Source organism: Pangasianodon hypophthalmus, chromosome 2 (assembly GCF_027358585.1).
Source record: "Pangasianodon hypophthalmus isolate fPanHyp1 chromosome 2, fPanHyp1.pri, whole genome shotgun sequence".
Taxonomy (NCBI): Eukaryota; Metazoa; Chordata; class Actinopteri; order Siluriformes; family Pangasiidae; genus Pangasianodon; species Pangasianodon hypophthalmus.
In genome coordinates, this window is record NC_069711.1 from 21,129,870 (window position 1) to 21,149,869 (window position 20,000).

At 38.3% G+C, this 20,000-nt stretch overlaps 1 protein-coding gene across 2 annotated transcripts in view; it reads right to left on the minus strand.

The window, feature by feature from the left end:
- Positions 1 to 20,000, minus strand: part of pde4ba (phosphodiesterase 4B, cAMP-specific a) — a 150,780-nt gene that overhangs the window by 101,675 nt on the left and 29,105 nt on the right. The window contains exon 3 of one of the 2 annotated variants that reach the window (XM_026923618.3): positions 9,118 to 9,356. In XM_026923618.3, the coding sequence (XP_026779419.1) occupies positions 9,118 to 9,356 (239 nt within the window). Of the gene's footprint in view, positions 1 to 1,652; positions 2,582 to 9,117; positions 9,357 to 20,000 lie in introns of those variants that run through there. The other variant, XM_026923625.3, reaches the window with a different exon arrangement.

Below are 20,000 nucleotides of genomic sequence, written 5' to 3' on the forward strand. Positions count from 1 at the left end.
GTGGGCATGTTTCTATATCTTAGTGGGGACTAAATGTCCATACAAGGACAGGAATATCAGACAGTTTTGATATTGTGGGAACATTTGAATACAGCTTTTATTCAAAACACTAAAAGAGCAAAAAGTTTTCCTTGTGTGTATGTGCGTGTGTGTGTGCATGTGTGTGTGTGTGTCTGTGTGGGCATTTTTTTTTTTTTTTTTTTACAAAGACTGTTGCTAAAATTGCAGTGTACTTTTGACTACTCTGTGTGTGTGTGTGTGTGTGTGTGTGTGTCTAAGCACTATACCTGACACATTAAACATTAACAGTCTCCGTCTGGCTGACTGAGCGGAGGGACAAGCACTCAGCTCCTCTCGGACACAGAATGGCTGACTGTAGCACTGCAGCATTAAGGCGCTCCCCCCAACACACACACACACACACCTCACCCCCACCCCCACCTCCCCAAATCAGAGGCACACAAATAATGGTGTGTAGCATGACAAGCTCTTTTTTTTTTTTGTTCCGTACATAAGAAGCCATATCAGCTCAAAAGTCTTGAAGATTCTCAGCATTGTAATTATCCCTTAGATTAATCCAACACAGCAATAGCACAAGTCTAGACAGGACACTAATTATGTTCTATTTACTCGAATTTTATCCGCCAAACCCTCAAAATAGCCTTCGATTGCAATTTCTCTTCCAGCCCACACACTACCATGATCATCTCTATAGCTGAACACAGCCTGAGCACAGAATATAAATCAACAGACTGAAATAGATTGTACAGCTTCCTCTGACCATGTATTCTATTTAAATACTAGGTTTAATCTGGGTCATATATTGTAAACGTCACTAAAATGCCTTCTCGCATCCACAAATTACAACACAGCACATATAATATGTGCTAGTTTGGGAAACCATGAAAAGGTAAACAACGAGAAATGGTACAATACCAGGATATAAAAAAACAAAACCATGGGCTCAAACTATTATGAGAACACAATGCTGCCAGCTGCTCTGTTGGAGCCGGTATCAAGACTAAGGGGTGGTTATGAAGGGCTGGTGAATAAATCTGCATTTCTAGAGAAACTAACAGATAAATGACTTGTTCTGCCAAGAACATGACCACAGTGACCTTGGTGAAATGTGCTATATCCTATTCATACCACTGTTTACCATGTGTCACATTGCTGGCTTAATATCGAAAACAGCTGCTTTTCAAAACACAAAATCTTCATTTCTCTCACACAGCAAGCCAAATCCAGTGAATTATTAAGTCTAGCTTATTACACTTCCCCTGCTTACACTCTGAAAACTGAAGTACAAACACGCACACACAGCGCTCAGTGTACCGCCTGGCACTTACACTGCAGTTACACTGTGGCTAAAACCACAAGCTTGTTCAGCAGTTTACACAGGTTACAAACACAAAGACACACCACTGTATACAAAAGCCTGTTTTAAAGCAAGTAGTAATAATAAAATGCTGTAAATGTTGACTCTTCTAGCTTTACACGTCACACACAATCTCCCATGTTGTCCAATGTTGTCATAGATGTAGTTCATAACTTGATAAAAATAGCTCTGGTGTCAGATTGCCATCCAGTGGCATCCCAGACATGCCTGTTACATATCACTTCCAAACTCCTCTCCTCTTCCCACGACTTACCAGGTGTGTGCGACAGTGAAGCGTCGTCGGTGGCGGCCACCCTTGTTGACCATGAGTCTGCGGAAGAGACGCGGGGAGCTGCGTGGGGACACTTTCGGAGATGTAATGAGTCTGGGAGGCTCCAGTTCCAGACGCATGTGCTCCTTGAAGGTGCGGATGCAGGGCTCTGGGTCTGGGGCACTCAGCTCGTTTGATGACATGTTGATGGATGTGGCTGACGGACCTGGTGCAATTTCTTTTCGGAGTCTCTGTGCCGTCCTCGCTGATTCTTTTTCTGTTAAAATTATGTCATGCAGGTTGATTTTCAGTCCAGTGAACAAGCTACCTTCCAGCAGTGCTCTGTCTCTCTCGGTTTCTGGCACTGGAGCAATCCTTTGCGTGTGCGCTGAGTGCTACTGACACACTAAGAGGAGGCTTCGTCAGCACAGTCACACCTGCTTTGTGCAAGAAAAAGAAACACACTTCTCTCTCTGTACTCTGTAAACACAACCTCCCTTCTCCAACCCCTTTCTACCTCCTACTCTGTCTAATAGGAGTCATCTGACTCTTGTTAGATGTTGCTATTTCAACTCCTCTACACTTCACTCAAGCTGTTTTTTTCTTTTCTTCTTTTTTTCCTTGTAGATCTCCCTATTTCTCTCACTTTCCCCAAAGTACACACAGGATTCTCTCTTTCTCCATTCAGCTCCAGGAACCTCCACAATAAATCATGCAGAAAGGAGCTGAGAGCATCGCTTCAGCCGTCATCACCCGCTCCGTTTCTTGCTCATGCTCCTTTACATGCGCTCGCTACACACTCACACTCCCTCCCAGCACAAAATTGCTCAGCACACAGAGAGCAGAGACAGAAAAACACCAGAGAAAGCACTCCAAGGAGGCACACCTAAGTCCGTAGCCTCAGGCAGTGTCTTCATTGAGAATAAACAGCATAACTGGACAGATGAAAAAAGACACACAGATAGTGACGGTTGAAGCTCCGCCCCCAGCGCTAGCTGATTGGTCCGCTACAACGGGTGTCTCAGTGTAGAAGCAAAGCAAGGCAGCTTTATTCTGATGATGGCTTTTGGCCTTTCACAGCTCAGAGCTTCTCAGAATGGCAACAAGGACAGGAAAAAATATTCTGAAGCAATTCAAGCCCAAGATTAGCTGTGAGGAAAAGATAAGAACCCTACGTAGGCTCTAAATTGTTCCCAGGTGATTTACGGCTTTAGGAATTTTGAATGTGCTGGCTTGATTCAGCAATTATGAATGAAGCAAAGGCACTGCAGAAGGGAAAAAGAAGACTCCAGCTGTATTCGAATGAGCTCGGAGCACAGCACTCTGCCATTCAGACAGAGATGATTCATTTCATTTTGAATTAGAAACAGGAAGGTGAAAAACAGAAGCTCAACTTCAGTCCAAAGAATTATGCTATTTAGCCTTAAAACAGGCATAAACAATATATGAATGCATGAATTAATCAATGTGCAAGACACAACTAAGACATAACCAATCGACCAGGTCACTACAGCATGAGTATAAATATCTGAGGAACCGTCGCCCCTGTAAATGTCACCATGGTGCTCAAAACACCCAAAGTGATCCAACGCTGACTGCAGGATCCAGTGCGACTATCTCTGGTTTTACTGCAGTATTCTGGAGACACAATGCACACCGTTCTGCCTTCAGCAAGAAATCAACCTGTCAGCGCCATCACCCTAATCCTCACCATGGAGACCATGAAGGGGGGGTGAAGGGGTGGGGTGGGGTGGAGAGACTGGAGGATGACGACAAAAAAGAACAAAGTGTACGAGAGATGAATGTAGAGCTAAAATGTAAATTTCATGAATTGCATATAAACATTTAATCGTGTGCCTCATGCTTAATTGTAAATTTTGACGCAACGTTTGATGAGTCCGAGTGACAGAACTCTATCCTTTGTTACACAACAGGAACTCAGCGCTTTGCACACGTGGATTTGGATCTTATTTCGCATGACGTGCGAAACCATTAATCTGATTTTCATGAAAGTTAGCTGTGTATCACCTGCAGACTAACTATGTCTTCTGCTTTTCATAAATCTGTGTGATTCACTATCAGAGGTATTTCAGGATGGGGTTATTTTTGGTATGCTAACATAAAATAAATGATGTAAAATAATAACTGGACTTACATTGGCACTAACCATGTTGAAATGAGATTTCAACAGCTAATAATGATCATTGAAATGAAACTCTGAAAGTAAATCCTTTTGTTTTTTAAGGTTTACTTAAAAAAAAACAAAAAAAAAAACAAAGTATGGCTGTAACAGGTGAATTTTAGGGTTTATGTGACTCAAATCTCAAAATCTCAACCAGGGATAAACTGATTGTTACTAAATGTTAAGCTAAATTTGATCTTTAGATCTTTAGTGTCTAGTGTCAGTTTGCTAAAGCTTGAAAACCTCTTGCTATATTTAAAATAGAGAAATAATTCTGTTACAGTCTAAACTAAACAATTTGTTTTTTTCAAAAAGTGTTTTTCCAAAGTGTGCAGGCAATCAGGCAACTTGATTTTTATAGATGTTTTTTGTACATCAGCAAAATCTCTGTCTGATCGTACACTATGCCTGTAGATCATGAACAAACAGTACACAGAAACATTGATCAGTATTGGGTACCATGGCAGGAATTGCAAAGTTAGACCTGTTTGTAAAGTAGTGCTTGGACCCCGATGATTGCTGCTTGGATGTTTGCAATATTTTACTTTAAAGTCATTTTTACTTTTGTTTTAGGTCTCCATATTGTCTGTGTTTTTATCAGTTTTTTCAACACCATTGAAAAAAATGAAAATGAAACAGTACCATAAAACTATAATTTGAATTATAGCTGATACTACTATCTGAGCTAGTTTTTAGAAAATGAATCAGCATCTGATCATTTGAGTATGTGAGAATTCAACAGCACTGTGGTGTAAATTGAGTTTATTGCTGGGATGGCTTATGCAAGGAGGTGTTTGTCAAGATTCTAAATTCATGTCTAGCTAGAATGTTTTACATTGTGTACCACAGACCTTACATATTTCCCCCCAGCCATGCTGATTTGCTTGAATGATAAGCGTTGTTTACATATGGCAGATGTTTTTACCAGTAATTCTAAACCTAAACACACAACTGAATGGTGATAAGCTTCCAAATAAGCTTTGTGTTGCAAGCTTGAATCTGTTGTGGAGTGTGTGCCATGGTTGGTGGGTAATGTTGCAGTCTAGGATGCCATCTGTGGCAAGGTGGACCTTCGCATTCAGAATTTATGCCTTCGTGACTTTTCAGGAGCTAGCTTGGGCCCCTGAGTGGGACAGCTGTAGAGAACACCTTACATTATTGAAAGGGTGACATAAACCTCTCTCGCTCGCAGCTGAGGTAAACGAAAATGCTACAGTATTCCTTTAAAATATTTTACATGCTAGTCACGGTACAGTGTTTAAAGCTTGCTGTAATAACTAGACGCAGGCTCTGCTTTTTGCCAATCCTGTGTGACTAGCCAGTGCCTGAAGTGATGCGTACACTTCTGCATACTTCTAGTGATGCTCTATCGGCCTCTAGTGCTGTCATTTCAGTTCCTTTTTGTCTTTAGTCTTGTTTTCAGTTAATAAAATTTATAGAATTGAAAGACTGAATTGAGGTTCAGGTCAAGTGAACAGTTGGTCAATCATAACAATGACATTTTACAATGACATTTTACAGAAAAACTTCACAGTAGCTGTAGTAGTGTTGCTGATGCCATCTCTCACTCCATTCACTAGTTAGTTATGAAGAGCTTGGGGCTGAACAGTTAAGATGCTTCTGTTCACCAAACAAAAAAAACGTCTACTATCCATCCATCCATTTATAAACTATCCACTCATCCATCTATCCATCCATACAATATCCATCCACTTTCCATTTATCAACTATCTATCCATCCATTACCTATCTTTACTTTATCCATTAATCAATCTACTATCCATCCATCCACTATCCATCCATTCATTTATACACTAACCATCCATTCAAGCACCCATTCACTATCCATTCATCCTCCATCCATCCATCCATCCACTATCCATCCATCCATCTATCCACTGTTCGTCTATCCATGAACTAGTAATTAAATGACAAAAAGTGGGCCAAGAGCAGCAGTCCAAATATTTACACTCTGTGAAACAGGATAATAAACAGGATTTCTACATTGTTTGAGCAAAACTGTCAAAGTAAAATTGACAGTCTGCATTTAAACGATAGTCCTTCTTTCAGTTCAGATGTAATTAATTAAAGCATACAGAGCCAAAACAACAACAATAATATCAACACAATTACTTACAGGCTGTGTTCTATATTCTATACTTCTAATGTAAACTTATTATAACTTATTCACAAAAGCCTGATTATGGCTTAAAACAGCAGCTCTACTCCTTTGCTCTTGCTGCTTATGGATGCTCTATAAACGTCCCCCACAGCCCACTGGGGACAAACACCACAGTCAATCCCAGCTGCAACCCAGCACTAAAATAATTGTGCTCCAAAAACCACTTCTCTAGAGCAGCCTTTGTTCCTGATGCAACTGCATTAAACACAGCTCTAACAAGTGGAACCATGGCAGAGTGTAAGAGAGCAGGGCAGAGGACAAATATGTGTGTGTGTGTGTGTGTGTGTGTGTGTGCATGTGTGCGTGCTTGCGTATGTGTGCGTGTGCGTGTATGTGTGTGGCTTCCAGTGTCAGCCATTAGCACTCTAATTACAATGCATTTACAATAGATAGCAAATCATTACCACACATGAATTACGCTAATGCAAAATAAATGCTCCGTGTCACATTCACATTAGGTGATCGTTCTATGACCACTGCATTCATTGTCACGTAACCGTAAAATCTCTTTTCCATCAAGGTGCAATCTCTTTTCCATCAAGTCGTATAAAGCTTTTAATGCCACGTTTATGTGTACAAAGTGAAAATTGCCTCTTTATCTCATTGTCTGACAGTATGTGTGCTCAGTCAATACATAGTAACTGTTCTGAGGAAAACGTATTACTGAATAAACATGAAAAGACGAGATGACTGTACAGGTTATCCCAGTGCTGCCCTCTTTGGACACAAAGCAGGAATGCCTTTTTTAGGAAGATCAACAATAAATACTGTAGAAAGTGGTTTAGACTAAGGATCTTTCCTCTGCCTGTAATCAACAGATTAAATAAATAAATCTCACAACTAACACAGACGAAGCAAATCACAACAGAATGATTCATCTATAGTTAGATGACCGAAGCTAAAATACAATCACAGGAATGCTGTAGCCACTTGAGCTGTTTTAACCTCATACTACTTTCCAGGAAATCAAACATGCTGGACAGGCGATATTAAGCTGCACCACCAATAACGTTTGCGAGCGTTGGTGCGTGATATAACCTGGCAAAGAATAGCACAACTGTGAGAATGGGTCTTACATTATATTGTTGCTTAATCATTTAGGAATTATTTGGCATAGAGTCTTACTTTTATCTCAGAGATCCACGACTTAACAGGAAAAAAAAATCAGCTTCACAGTTCAGATTATAAACCAGCACCCCACAAAGGTTTTGTAATTTTTTTTATTCACTATTCAACTTTAGACGCAAAAATTCTTTAGATGATAAACAGCAAGCCCAAAGCTTATAAAAACAACAGGTCTGTGTGTGTCATCAACCTCCACTATATGGCCAAATGTTTGTGGATACCTGATATCACACCCATATGTGGGTCCTCCCCAAACTGTTGCTACAAAGTTAGAAGCACACAATTCTCTCGAATGTTTTTTTGTGCTGTAGCTTTACAATTTCCCTTCACTAGAACACAAACATGTTCCAACATGCTCCTGTGCACAAAGTCAGGCCCATAAAGACATTCAGTTTTAGTAGTATAGCACTTTTAACAGTGAACACTGTCACAAAGCTGCTATACAGAAATATATATATAAATTCCAGATGTAAATTTTACATTTATAAATGTATCCCTAATAAGCAAGCCAAAGGCGATGGTGTCAAGGAAAAAATCTTGAGATGACATGAGGAAAAAAAACTTGAGAGGAACCAGACTCAAAAGGGAACCCCTCCTCATCTGGGTGATACCGGATAAAGACAGGGTTTGCCAAGGTCAGTGTGGAAGAACTCGAGTGGCCTGCACAAAGCCCTGACTTCAACCCCACTGAACACCTTCAGGATGAATCAGAACACTAACCACAGTGCCTGACCTGACTAATGCTCTTACAGCTGAATGAACATGAATCCCCACAGCCAGCAAAGGGGGACCAAATCCGTATTAACGCTCATGGTTTTGGAATGGACACATATGGATGTAATGGTGTCCACATCCTTTTGGCTATATAATGTGTCTGTGCTGAAAAAATGAAAATGAAATATTTGAAATGGTGGTATTTTTATCGTCTATTAACGCTAGGTCTAAAACGAGTAAAAACAGGCATAGACCTCTGAGGGTTAAATACATACGATTAGATTTTACTTATAGATTTAATGTCGATATTGTAGAAACAAGCAGCTGGCTGAAAACAAGTTATAAAATTGTCTTTTCTGTTTTCTCATGTCATTCACTTCTGCAGTAAGCTTCTACTGCATAGCGTTTAAATCGATTAATTTCTTGCCTATGTGATAGCGATACACTGGGACAGCTGGGTATGTAATTAGTTTTGTTAGGCATTTTATTGCCTCTGGGATGTGATATGCTGTGTGTATTTATGCATCAACACTCTGATTCACATTTTCTATCCACAACTGAAATGTTCTTATTTGTTACAGATAAAACAATTCAGTCCATTTATTTAATTCATTTGATTTAAACAGTATATAACTAGTGGTTTATTTATATTAAAAGTGGACTGACATCAATACTGGTTGTGAGAAATGGTGCGGAGGATTTAAGTGCTAACACTGGAGACTCCTTCCATAAATGTTCAATAAACATCTCCTTACAGAAAGCCTCACCATATCAATCAAAGTTTTTCTTTGTTAAATAAAACTATTTTTATCTGTTTATGTCTTTTGGAATGATTATGTGGAGTATCCACCATACAAGTCCCTGTGTAATTTGTTACTATAGAAGCAAAAAGAAGAAAAAACTGGCTTACACCCAACCAAATAGCAATATACTGGTGTTCTATGACTAGCTAACACCTGCACGAAAATACTATAGATCCCTGAGGGTGACACATTTCATGTTTTTTTCTAGTACAACGAAAGAAATTTAACAAATATAGAAATACCTACGCATGTACACATAGTACCTCAAATCCATCTTGATTATAGAGCTGAAAAAACATAAACTGTGACACTGTCTTATTGACTACACTGTTGCTTCATACGCCTCACAAGACCAAACTAATGCATACACACTCAAATGACTGAAAACACTGAACGACTGAGCACACATGTAGGTTACATCTCGCACATGCAGCGCTCAGTGTGTTTTCACCAAAGCCTCACCATTCTGAGTCCACAGGTGTGATGTCGATGCGGGGCGGCCTGATGAAAGGTAACGTGGTTGGCCGGCAGATTATCTCCTCATCAGGGGTCCGTGACCTCTCTGTCTGTCGCCATGACAGCGGGGGCAGCTGCAGGTTTCCTGAGAAACGTCGTCGTCCACGGCGCAGGTCCACTCCGAGAGTACAAGCCGGAGATGTGAAAGATTCACTGAGAGTACAGTCTGGAGGGTCTTTACTGTCCTATAGAGACACAGGGAGAGACAGAAACACAGAAACAGGGATTGGGTTAATACTATACCATGTGCAATTTACTGCATATTCAACTGCATATGATTGAATGTACTGCTACTTCATCTGTAGCATGTGAATGAATTGATAAGTAAACAGGAATAATGTATAATACATAATAAGGGGTTACAAAAAACAACATTTCCTTTTTTTTTCTTTTAATGATGACAAAACAGTTTGTGTTTTTGTGGTTCATGTTTGCATTTTTCTCTCTATTTGGTGTACCACTAATGCCATCAGCTAAAGCTCATTTCACAATGAACACAACAGGGAGGCTACTGAGGGGGAAATATGATGAAATACTTGCACATACACACCTCTGATGACAAAAAAGTAATAAAAAATGAGCATTTAAAGGCTGTTTTCTCACAGTTTTTCCTCAGGGGAAATGGATCTATCCTCTTTGCATTGTAACTTATCGCCTTAAGGGAAGGAGTTCTGAAAAACCTCTTGCTCTCATGCTGCTAAATATACACAATATACATAATGCTTCAGGATGTGTCATGCACAAGTAAGGTGTGTGTGCAGGTGTTTCATTGCGTTTTTCACCCACAGCAACTTGCTTATTGAGTACATAACACTCTAGCTTCAGAATCGTGAAAAGACTAAGGTGACTAAACAAACATGTTCATCCCTCCATGACAGAAAAAAATAAGTGGTACAGCTCACAGTGTAGTTCTCCACAGAAAGAAAAAATAAACACATCAACATTTTTTATTCATTTGCAGTAACTGTTTCATCCTGGTCAAGGTCAGAGTGGATCTGGAGCCTATCCCAGGAACATGGGGCGCAAGGCAGGAATAACCTCTGGATGACACCAGTCCATTGCAGGACACTATATGCACTCGTTTTTAACTAGGGGCAACTTAGAGGCACCAATCTACTATGTTTTTGCGAAGTGGCAGGAAACTAGAGAACTTGAATTCTCTGGTTTGTTCTACTGGGAAAACTTGGGTCCTGGCATTCATGTACCACCTACCCAAACATTGCTGCAGACCAAGTACATCCCTTCATGGTAATGGTATTCCCTAATGGCAGTGGCCTCTTTCAGCAGGATAATGCACCCTGCCACACTGCAAAAATTGTTCAGGAATGGTTTGAGGTATATGAGTTCAAGGTGTTGACTTGGCTTCCTAAATTCCCCAGATCTCAATCCAATTGAGCATCTGTAGGGTGTGCTGGACAAACAAGTCCGATCCATGGAGGCCCCACCTCACAACTTACAGGACTTAAAGGATCTGCTGCTAACACCTTGGTGCCAGATACCACAGCACACCTTCAGAGGTCTTGTGGAGTCCATGCCTCGAAGGGTCAGAGCTGTTTTGGCGGCTCAACGGGACCTACACAATATTAGGCAGGTGGTTTTAATGTTATGTTTAATGTTTAAAAACATACTATATCTCTTATACTGAGCTGAGCTGAGCAAAAAGGTTTCATAGAGCCATTTAATATTCTCAGTATTTTGATAAGGCAGAGATAAATATAAAAGATAAGGCATCCGACTGACTGGATTTGAATTTCATTCATTTCTACCAGAATTTTAATCAGTCAATTCATTGAGAATAGTGCCTTTACATATGCACTGATATAATTTTAATACCTTGCATGGCTGCTTTACACAATCCACTGAATTAACATCTAACCCAGGTGTAATACCTAAAACCTGCAATGGTTTCTGTGTGCTACATGACAGCCTGTCTCTATAGCAGGTCTTAAGCTAAACTATGAGAAATTTGAATGTAATGCATGTTTCAGGTCCATGCAGCTACCTAATCATGTCTATCATTTAACAGAGAACTAAATGCTGCTGAAGTAATGTAATAGACATGGTATACAGTGGGGTCTGAGAGCACATTTTCTATTTAAAATTGAAAATACAGAAGGTTTTAGAATTTTGGAAACACTTAAAACAAAGAAAGTAAATGTCCAATATCTTAAATATTTAATATTCAAGATTCTGCACTATGTCTATGTCCCTATTTAAATGTAAGCAAATTTGTGATACTGAACGTATTAACTGCTTTGTAAAAAAGGTCAGATTTTCCTCATGTCTAATCTCCTCTATTGATGCATGTGTTCAGATGACACTCCAATGGATTTCATCATAAGGCTTTGCACAAACCTGTGGAGTCCATGCCAGCTCGAGTGCACACTGTCACTAAAGCAAAGAAAGTGGACATACCAAATACTAAGAAACTCTGAAATTTATGTAAATATTTCAAAGATTCTACTTTTCACTCAAATTGTTGTCAATAATATAATTTGTAATGAAATTTGTTGTATTCAATTAGAAAAGAGTGCAAAATAGAAGCACTTTCACTAGTGCTCTGGGCTTTTTGGACCCCACTGTATATGAATTCTCCCTTTCTAATATGAAAGTATTCACTGAAAATTCACAAATGCACCACCAAGTATCATCACTAGAGGGAGACACACGTCTTCTAATTTCATTTGAAAGAAAGTAAAGAAATATAAAGCACTGGAAAGGCTGGTTTGCCAAAACTGAAGTACATCTACATCTGAAATATTCTGCACATTTGACTAGTCCTATTAGTGAAGAATAATACCTAATCCTAATTCTGGACCATATATTTTGCATATTAATTCTGAAGAGATTAGTGTGTGACACTAATCCAATGAAAAAAAAAAATCATACAGCCATAGTCATTAATCATACAGACATTAACACAATTATTTATGTTGGAAAGGTAAATTCAACACCTTCAATAACTAGAAAATGCCCTCTCTGATTTGACATTTTATTTTAGAGGAAAAGCAAGGCACTTTTCATCTAATATTAAATATTAAAAATAATAGAAATCGCTTTCCTTCCTTAGGCATCATAACAAACCCACAGAGCACTACTACATGCTGCTTGCACTGCCAGCATTCACAATTTCAGTGAATAAATAAAACATCTGTACATATCACAGTGTTATGGTCGATGTGACCACATGAAGACCCGGGTTCTGTAATTCAGTCTAAAATAAAAGTAATAAAACTAATTATGGGGCCTGGGGTAGGCTTGCTCATTCAAACTAAGATCTGAACATGCAAAAGACAAAACTAGCAACTGAATCATACATCATATATATTAGTGATTACTCTATGGCTATCCATCAAACTGGCTCAGGTAATTAATCTGTTCTTCGCCTACATGCTTATGTTTAATGTCCACTCAGTGGTCAGGTTCCAGCATTTATTAGATCCCAGTGATTCAGTACATGGACATATGATCAGCCATACAATCAATCTATATCTCTAAGATACACTGTGCACTCTTTCTCAGGTACAGTGAACAATTTTACTGTCAAATAATACAACCATCATAAATAGTGGCACTCAATGGTATGTTTACTCTACTGCTGAAGGAAACAAGGAAAATTTATGTTAGTGTTGTACTGACTGTTCTCTAATATAGGCATGTGCCAATATTAGTTTTCCTTATCACAATAACTGCCTGTTATTACAACTAATGTAAGTTATCAAGTTGAGCAAAATGAAGTTGCTAAATTAAACCACAAGAATGACTTCTGGCAAACTATGAACAACAATATGATATGTAATCTACAAAGAAAATTCTACCTACATTTCAAATTTTTCAAATGTACCTTTCAAACATTCAAACAATCTTATCCAGTGAACAGAACTTGTCCTCGCTGAGAAGGAAAGAAGAAATGCTGCATTTACACTTAATTATTAAAGATCCTCTCAGGAATCCTGTCAGGTTAGCTCCTGGTAGCTAGCAGGCTAGCTTTGGAAGTAAACAATCTAAATATTTATGAATACGACTCAAAATCCACACTGAAATGTTGTCAGGTTAGTTCATATTAGCTAGCTTGCTAGTTTTAGCAGTGAATGTTATCAACATTTACAAACAAGTCTTAAAAATCCTCTCAGGAATAGTGGTTCAGTCATAGTACCTAGCCGGCTAGCTTGTAAAGTAAACAATATAAATATTTTTAATATGACTTGTTGGGAAAGCTCTTGGGTTAGCTCATTAGCTAGCTAGCTAGTTTCAGCAGTGAATATTATTAGCATTTTAAGACCTTGGAAAGATGAAGTACTATCTGACAATTCTGTGATTTCAGATTTACACTGTGTACATTTTTTCGGTAAAAATGAAAAAAAAAAAAAAACATTTGAGTCAGACTGAATGAGTCGGTAAAAAAAAAAAAAAAAAAAAAAAAAAAAACCTCTATAATCCGATGTTCCTGAGCTGCTGTGAGCCGATCTGATAATCCTGTGACAGTAATTTACACTCAGTGCTGTGCCAGGGTTGTCAGGTGGGAATTGGCTGGAAATTTGTATGCATACATCATACACTACAATCAGACATGTAGAACATCATCATGCCCCTTTGTCTTAAAAGAAAAAATGTCTTAAAAGAAGTACACAGTGACTGGCAGGAGTGGCAGCCAATCAAGTGAGAGAGTGAGAGTGTGTCCAAACAAAGGAAACATACTGTATATTCAGTGTCATGTAAAGAATATTAACTCATAGTTGTCATGAGTTATCATTTGATTTATTAATATGACAAAAAATTCCTGTCATTTTAGCTCATGACAGCTCATGGCATTCTTTAGAAGTAAAGAATATGAACATTTATGTATATGACTTAAACATCCTCTCAGAAATCTTGTCAGGTTAACTCATGATAGCTAGCTGACTAATAGAATCTGTGAGAATAGATATATATAAGAGTACCAGTGACTTCAATCTTTCTACCTGAAGTCTTCTTTATACTGGACTCATATTCTTATCTATGGCCTTAAAGCAACATCCACTCAGAGCTGCTCGTTTTCTTACCTGTATTGGAGGGCGTCTGCTGTGGTATATGACTGAGGAGTCATTTATTGCAGTATTCTGAAGTTTCCACGTTGAAGATACTTCACATTCACAACACAATACAGTGTCACAAATATTGTGACATTTTCATAAAAATACAAAATGCTGCAATATAATAATCCAAACATACAGGCACCTGTTATTTAAGAGCTCGTTCATGACGCAATGATTAGCATTACTGTGTTTATCACGACTTTTCTCAGCCTTTCAAACTCTGTAAATCTAAAGGTTGTGGGTCTTTTTTTCTGTCTCTCTGATAAAATGGGAATGCACACAATGCTAATTTCTGTGCATATTCACTTTTGCTGTGAAAAAGGAGAACCAAAAGGGTAATGTGAACTTTAACCCACACAGAAGACAAAGAAACGAGTAGCAGCTTGCATGTAACAATGTATAAAAAGGACATGAGAGACATGAATGCTTATGTACATAAAAACATCTTACACACAGCACACACTCCTGTAGCACAGTCAGAGCTGGAGAGATGCTACAGTTATGAATACACCCACCTACACATTCCCACTTTGCACATCATCGCTGGAGTCAAGAGCAACATCAAAACTCCAACGCACGGTCAACAAAATATTTTTGTAATATCATATATATTATGGACATTAAAAATAATTCACTCACCAAGATTAGACCTCCATTTCTATGCTTTATTGTGTAAGTGTAATATACTGCTAAAGCACATCAAATGATGTCACCTCGCATTTCGAGCACCTAAAGAAGTGGAAGAACTGTATAAAAGAGCTTCATTAGAGATGACGATTTATCGTTAACCAAAAGAAGTGATTAAATGACTCACGCATATGAGCTTGACTGAAAAAGAGCTTTCAATATTTCACAGTTTGTATAGTTCACTCCAAAAAAAAAATTACAAGTGTAACCCACATGAGTACACTCAGCCTGGGCTGTGTTTCAGTCACTTACATTGATGACACAGAGTGAGTAAGCTATTGTACTCAAGCATGTGTGTGGTGCTCAGAACATTAAATATAGCTTTATTTATGACACTAAATAAAAGTATAATATATATAACATGATACCGTAGGATAATTACCAGACTTGTACCTTCTGAGAACTGTTGCTGTAATCATAAAGACTGGCCTAGGCTCATCCCAGGACTCTTATTTACAATATGCTCATACTGAACATGCTTTCAACGTACATATTAAATTTCTACTGTCTGATGTCACCCAAAAGCGAATGGGTTCCCTTTTGAGTCTGGTTCCTCTTAAGGGTTCTTCCTTGTGTCATCTCAGGGACTGTCGCCTCTGGCTTACTCTTTAGGGCAGATATATTCAAACTTTTTTCCATGAGCCCCGCAGTTTCCACTTGTCTATTAATAACTGAAAAAATATAATTAAACAATTAAACAACATGAAAATAAGTCTTATAATACAGCTGAAGGCAGTGATAAACCCAGTGAACAGTAAGAAACACTGTTCATTTTTCATATAATCCTTTCTGACTGTCACAGGAGAGCAAAGCAAACAAACAGCATTTTAAATCACTGTCCAATTATAATGACCATAAACATTATTTGTAAAGTATTGAATTATTTTACATTTGCTTTTGTTGTCAATTTTAACCTTTTTTTTTTTTCAAATTTTTGGCCAAACATTTTCCATGGCATCTCTAATAAACATTAACTGATGAATAAACTGACTAACTGACTGAACAGTTAACTGATGATAGTTAATGACAGTTAAGTTGGACATATATTAATGGATTTATTTCACATTAACAAGCTAAAAAAAAAATCACATTAACTACTTACTCTGAGAGAAGTAGCAGTATCAGCTCATCTTTCAAGCAGAGAGCTCAAAATACCTGTGCAACTGTCATTCCAGATTCATATGTTGTTTGGCTCATCTGGCATTTTTATTAGGGAAGAAATAAGACTGCTCTTTTTGGAAATTTTTGACTTTCTGTTGTTAAAGTGTGGAGCTCCTATGCAAAATGTGTAAAGATAAGATTGCCAGGTCTGAAAAAGTCTTTACATATTTTTGTATTTTCTATCTTACCCATGTCCCAACTGCAATTCCTTCATGCTATAGAAATAAACTTGAATTGGATTGAATTGACAAGATTTGGTCTTGGATTTGATCAGGTAGGGGGAAAGGATAGACATCTTTTCTTTTCTTTTGTTGGGATTTGGGTATGTATGTGAAATCTCAGTCAGTGATATTTTTATTATTTTCACTTTACTTATGAAGCTATTTTCCAACAGCAATCATTCTGTCTATACATTTAAATACTACATGAGCAGCAAAATAATAAATCCTGTCTCTGGTCTAATTTATGACACAATAAGATTAAGGTTTGGATTTTTTTTTTTTTTTGGGGAGTTATTTGGTTGTTCATGCAATCCCATCACCTGCTGCACTACACACAGCCGATGTGCGATCTAGAACAATGTTTAATAGGCAGGTTAATTAGTGTACACGGATAACAGATGATCTTTTCAGATTCAGAAACAGAAGTATGTGGAAATATAGATGAAACCAACAATAAAGTCCAACATAAAGTCCAGCATAAAGCTACTATATATCGCTTTTCTCTTGAATAATATCTTTTAAATGCAATGTGATGATAGATTTTTTTTTTGTTTTTGTCAAGGACACAAAGGTGATGTTATGATGTCCTTGCTCATTTCCTTTAGTCTGTATTAATGCATTTAACTAGCTAACTAGATCACCATAACTTGTTTCATTATGCTTGATAACCTAGTGAATTAGGTTTCTGGGCAACCAAATGATGGGCAAATACAAGGGTGCTTTTACTTGTCCAGTGGGGTAACTAATGAATTTATGATCTGTCCACTCCTGACTATCTTCAATGGCAACAAGGACGCAACAATATTTCAGTAATGATTACCTAGTAAAGTCTTCACTTTAAAACATTTAGCACATCAAATTAACAAATATATCAATATATCAAATTTCATGACCTTGTTTCCCACATTTAGTAACTGTCTGAACTGTGACAAACTTTGCAGCGCAGATTGTCACAGTTGGATATGTCAAAGTAACGTACTTTATTTAAACACAACGCTGTAATATGCCTACTCTAGTGGAAGCTTTTAAATCATCTGCAGCATGTCTTGGCTGTGAACTCACACTGCATGAGGTTAGATTTTTCCAGGCATTCCCTTCTGTTCACAATATGAGGTACTCCCGCTCTCATCAGGCTGTGTCACAATTACAGAGCTGTATCCCCAGATACCCACAGAGCGAGGCGGATAGAGACAGCAAGAGAGAGAAATGGCTGAGTAATCCATTAGACATGACTAGGTCTCCCCCTGCCTCTGAGAACAGAGGTGACCTTCTAAAGGACGATGGTCTCTGGAGAAGTCTGTGGTCAGCTCAGTTCACTGCCAGAACACACGCTCACCTAAAACCACGACCTTTTTTTAGTCATCAAACTAATATCGCTCACGAAGTACAGACTTTTCTCCTTGAAACTACAAACCATATTAGTCACATCCAATCAATGCAACAACTTTGATCATTCCACAGCTTGACTCTTTTTGTGCTGATCAATAAAAAGCAAAACCAAGCTGAACTAAGATCAAACCACAACATTCGTTCATTCAATGCCTGAAGTAGTGGCGTTCCATACAGTTTAGACCACAGTGCGGTACACGTGCTTGTATATGTTTACCAGTAAAAGGCTTTCGCAACCACAAAAACACACATGAATAATACATGGGTTCTTGTATCTGCTGCTAAATTGGCATTAAAGTACAATTACAGCACATTAGAGCATATTACAGTGTCTTAAACTACTGCTTGAACTTGGTGTTTCACTGTTTGTGTAGACACTCGCTCGTTTGTACAGGTCTAATGTAAAATTTGTGCAGCACACACACAAACAGAATCCACACAAAATCACATGCTCTGGCTTTGACCTCAGTACAGATCACGCAGCTATTCAGGCTGCCTAAAAGGACTTTGTCAATATCAACGATGAAACATCAGCCAAGGAGAGAAAAGGAGATGGCAGAGAAGATACAGGGACGAGAAAAGAAAGCATCTCTGCGTAAAAGAGCAGAGGCTGAAGCAGGTTTTCTACAAACAAACAGACACAAATTCAGATCTAGATCTAGAAACTGAAAAAAGGAAACACTGTTCATTCCATGTAGTTTTTATTCACACCTACGCACACTTAGAAACAGGAACAATCAGCATCTCCTGGTTTCTGATTTGAATGGCGACTGACAGACACTATTGTCTTCATTGAGAATGTGGTCACAGCTGTGCAGTGCGGAAAGGAACAAATTCACAAGGTGATCCAAATGATGGAGGGCTTTAATAAAACAGGCACATGGCTGTTGGAATATAGGAAGTGATTTAAAGGAGGGAATCAGACAAGTAGACAGTGTAGATTATTCATTGAAGAACTGAAGTACCTAAGATTGTTGATGATCCAACCACAACATTTATTCTGTAGGAACGAAATCTTTGGCTGGGTGCCTCACATTTTGCAAGTCAAGTCAAGTTCTCTGGTCAGTTGACTACTTTTTCTTCCCCTTCAGTTCTTCTTCAGTTTTCTTCAGCTCTTCTCCAAACTGTTCTGTCAAACACAATTGTCTAGGAGGTCATTGTATGCTGTAGCATTACAATTTGCCTTCCCTGGAACTAAGAGGCCCAAACCTGTTCCAGCATGACAATGCCCCTGTGCACAAAGTGAGCTCCATGAAGACGTGGTTGCCAAGGTTGGAGTGGAAGAACTCGAGGTGTCCTGCACAGAGCCCTGACCTGAACCCCACTGGACACCTTTGGGATGAACTAGAACACCGACTGGCACCCCAGGCCTCCTCACCTGACATCAGCGCCTGACCTCACTAATGCTCTTGTGGCTAAATGAACACAAATCCTCACAGTCACGCTCCAAAATCTAGTGCAAAGCCTTCCCAGAAGAGTGGAGATTATTATCACATCAGTGGGGGCTGAATCTGGAAAGGGATTTACAAAAAGCACATATAAGTGTGATGGTCAAGTGTCCACAAACCTTTGACCATATAGTGTGTGTGTGTGTGTGTGTGTGTGTGTGTGTGTATATATATATATATATATATATATATATATATATATATATATATATATATATATATATATATATATATATATATATATATATCGCTAATTTGGTTGGGAACGTGCCCTTGGTGAATTATTGAATTTTTACTACTAAATCCTCTCTAACAGTGTTTCACTCTGATGATATTCTTAGACACTGACCTATTTGTACTAGCACGAAGATACTGTATGTTGCTGATAGCGACTACAAAGCAGTAGAGTAAGTCGCTCTGGATAAGGGTGTCTGCCAAATTATGTAAATGTAAATGGGGATGTGACATTTAATATCTGTCAGTACAGTGGGATTTTAAAAAATGCATTTATGGTACTGTCTTAGAGTAAAAGCTTTTAACAAAGCTAAAATGGAATTTTCATCATTTTAAGCAAAAGTTCTGTTTAAGCAAGGTTCATTTTAAGTAAAAAAAAAAAAAAAAAAGGTCTGTTTTATATTTCAAAACCCAGTCCTCCACATCAATTTAAACATTTGCATTAATCATTTGTCTGATGCTTTTATCTAAAGAGACTCGCAATTAAGCTCTGCAGTTGATGGTTAAAGGCCTTGCTCAAGGTCACATTAGCTTGGCAGTGCCAGGATTTTAACATAGAAACGTCTGATCAGTTCACCAAAATACTAACTAAATACTAACTATATAAAATGGAC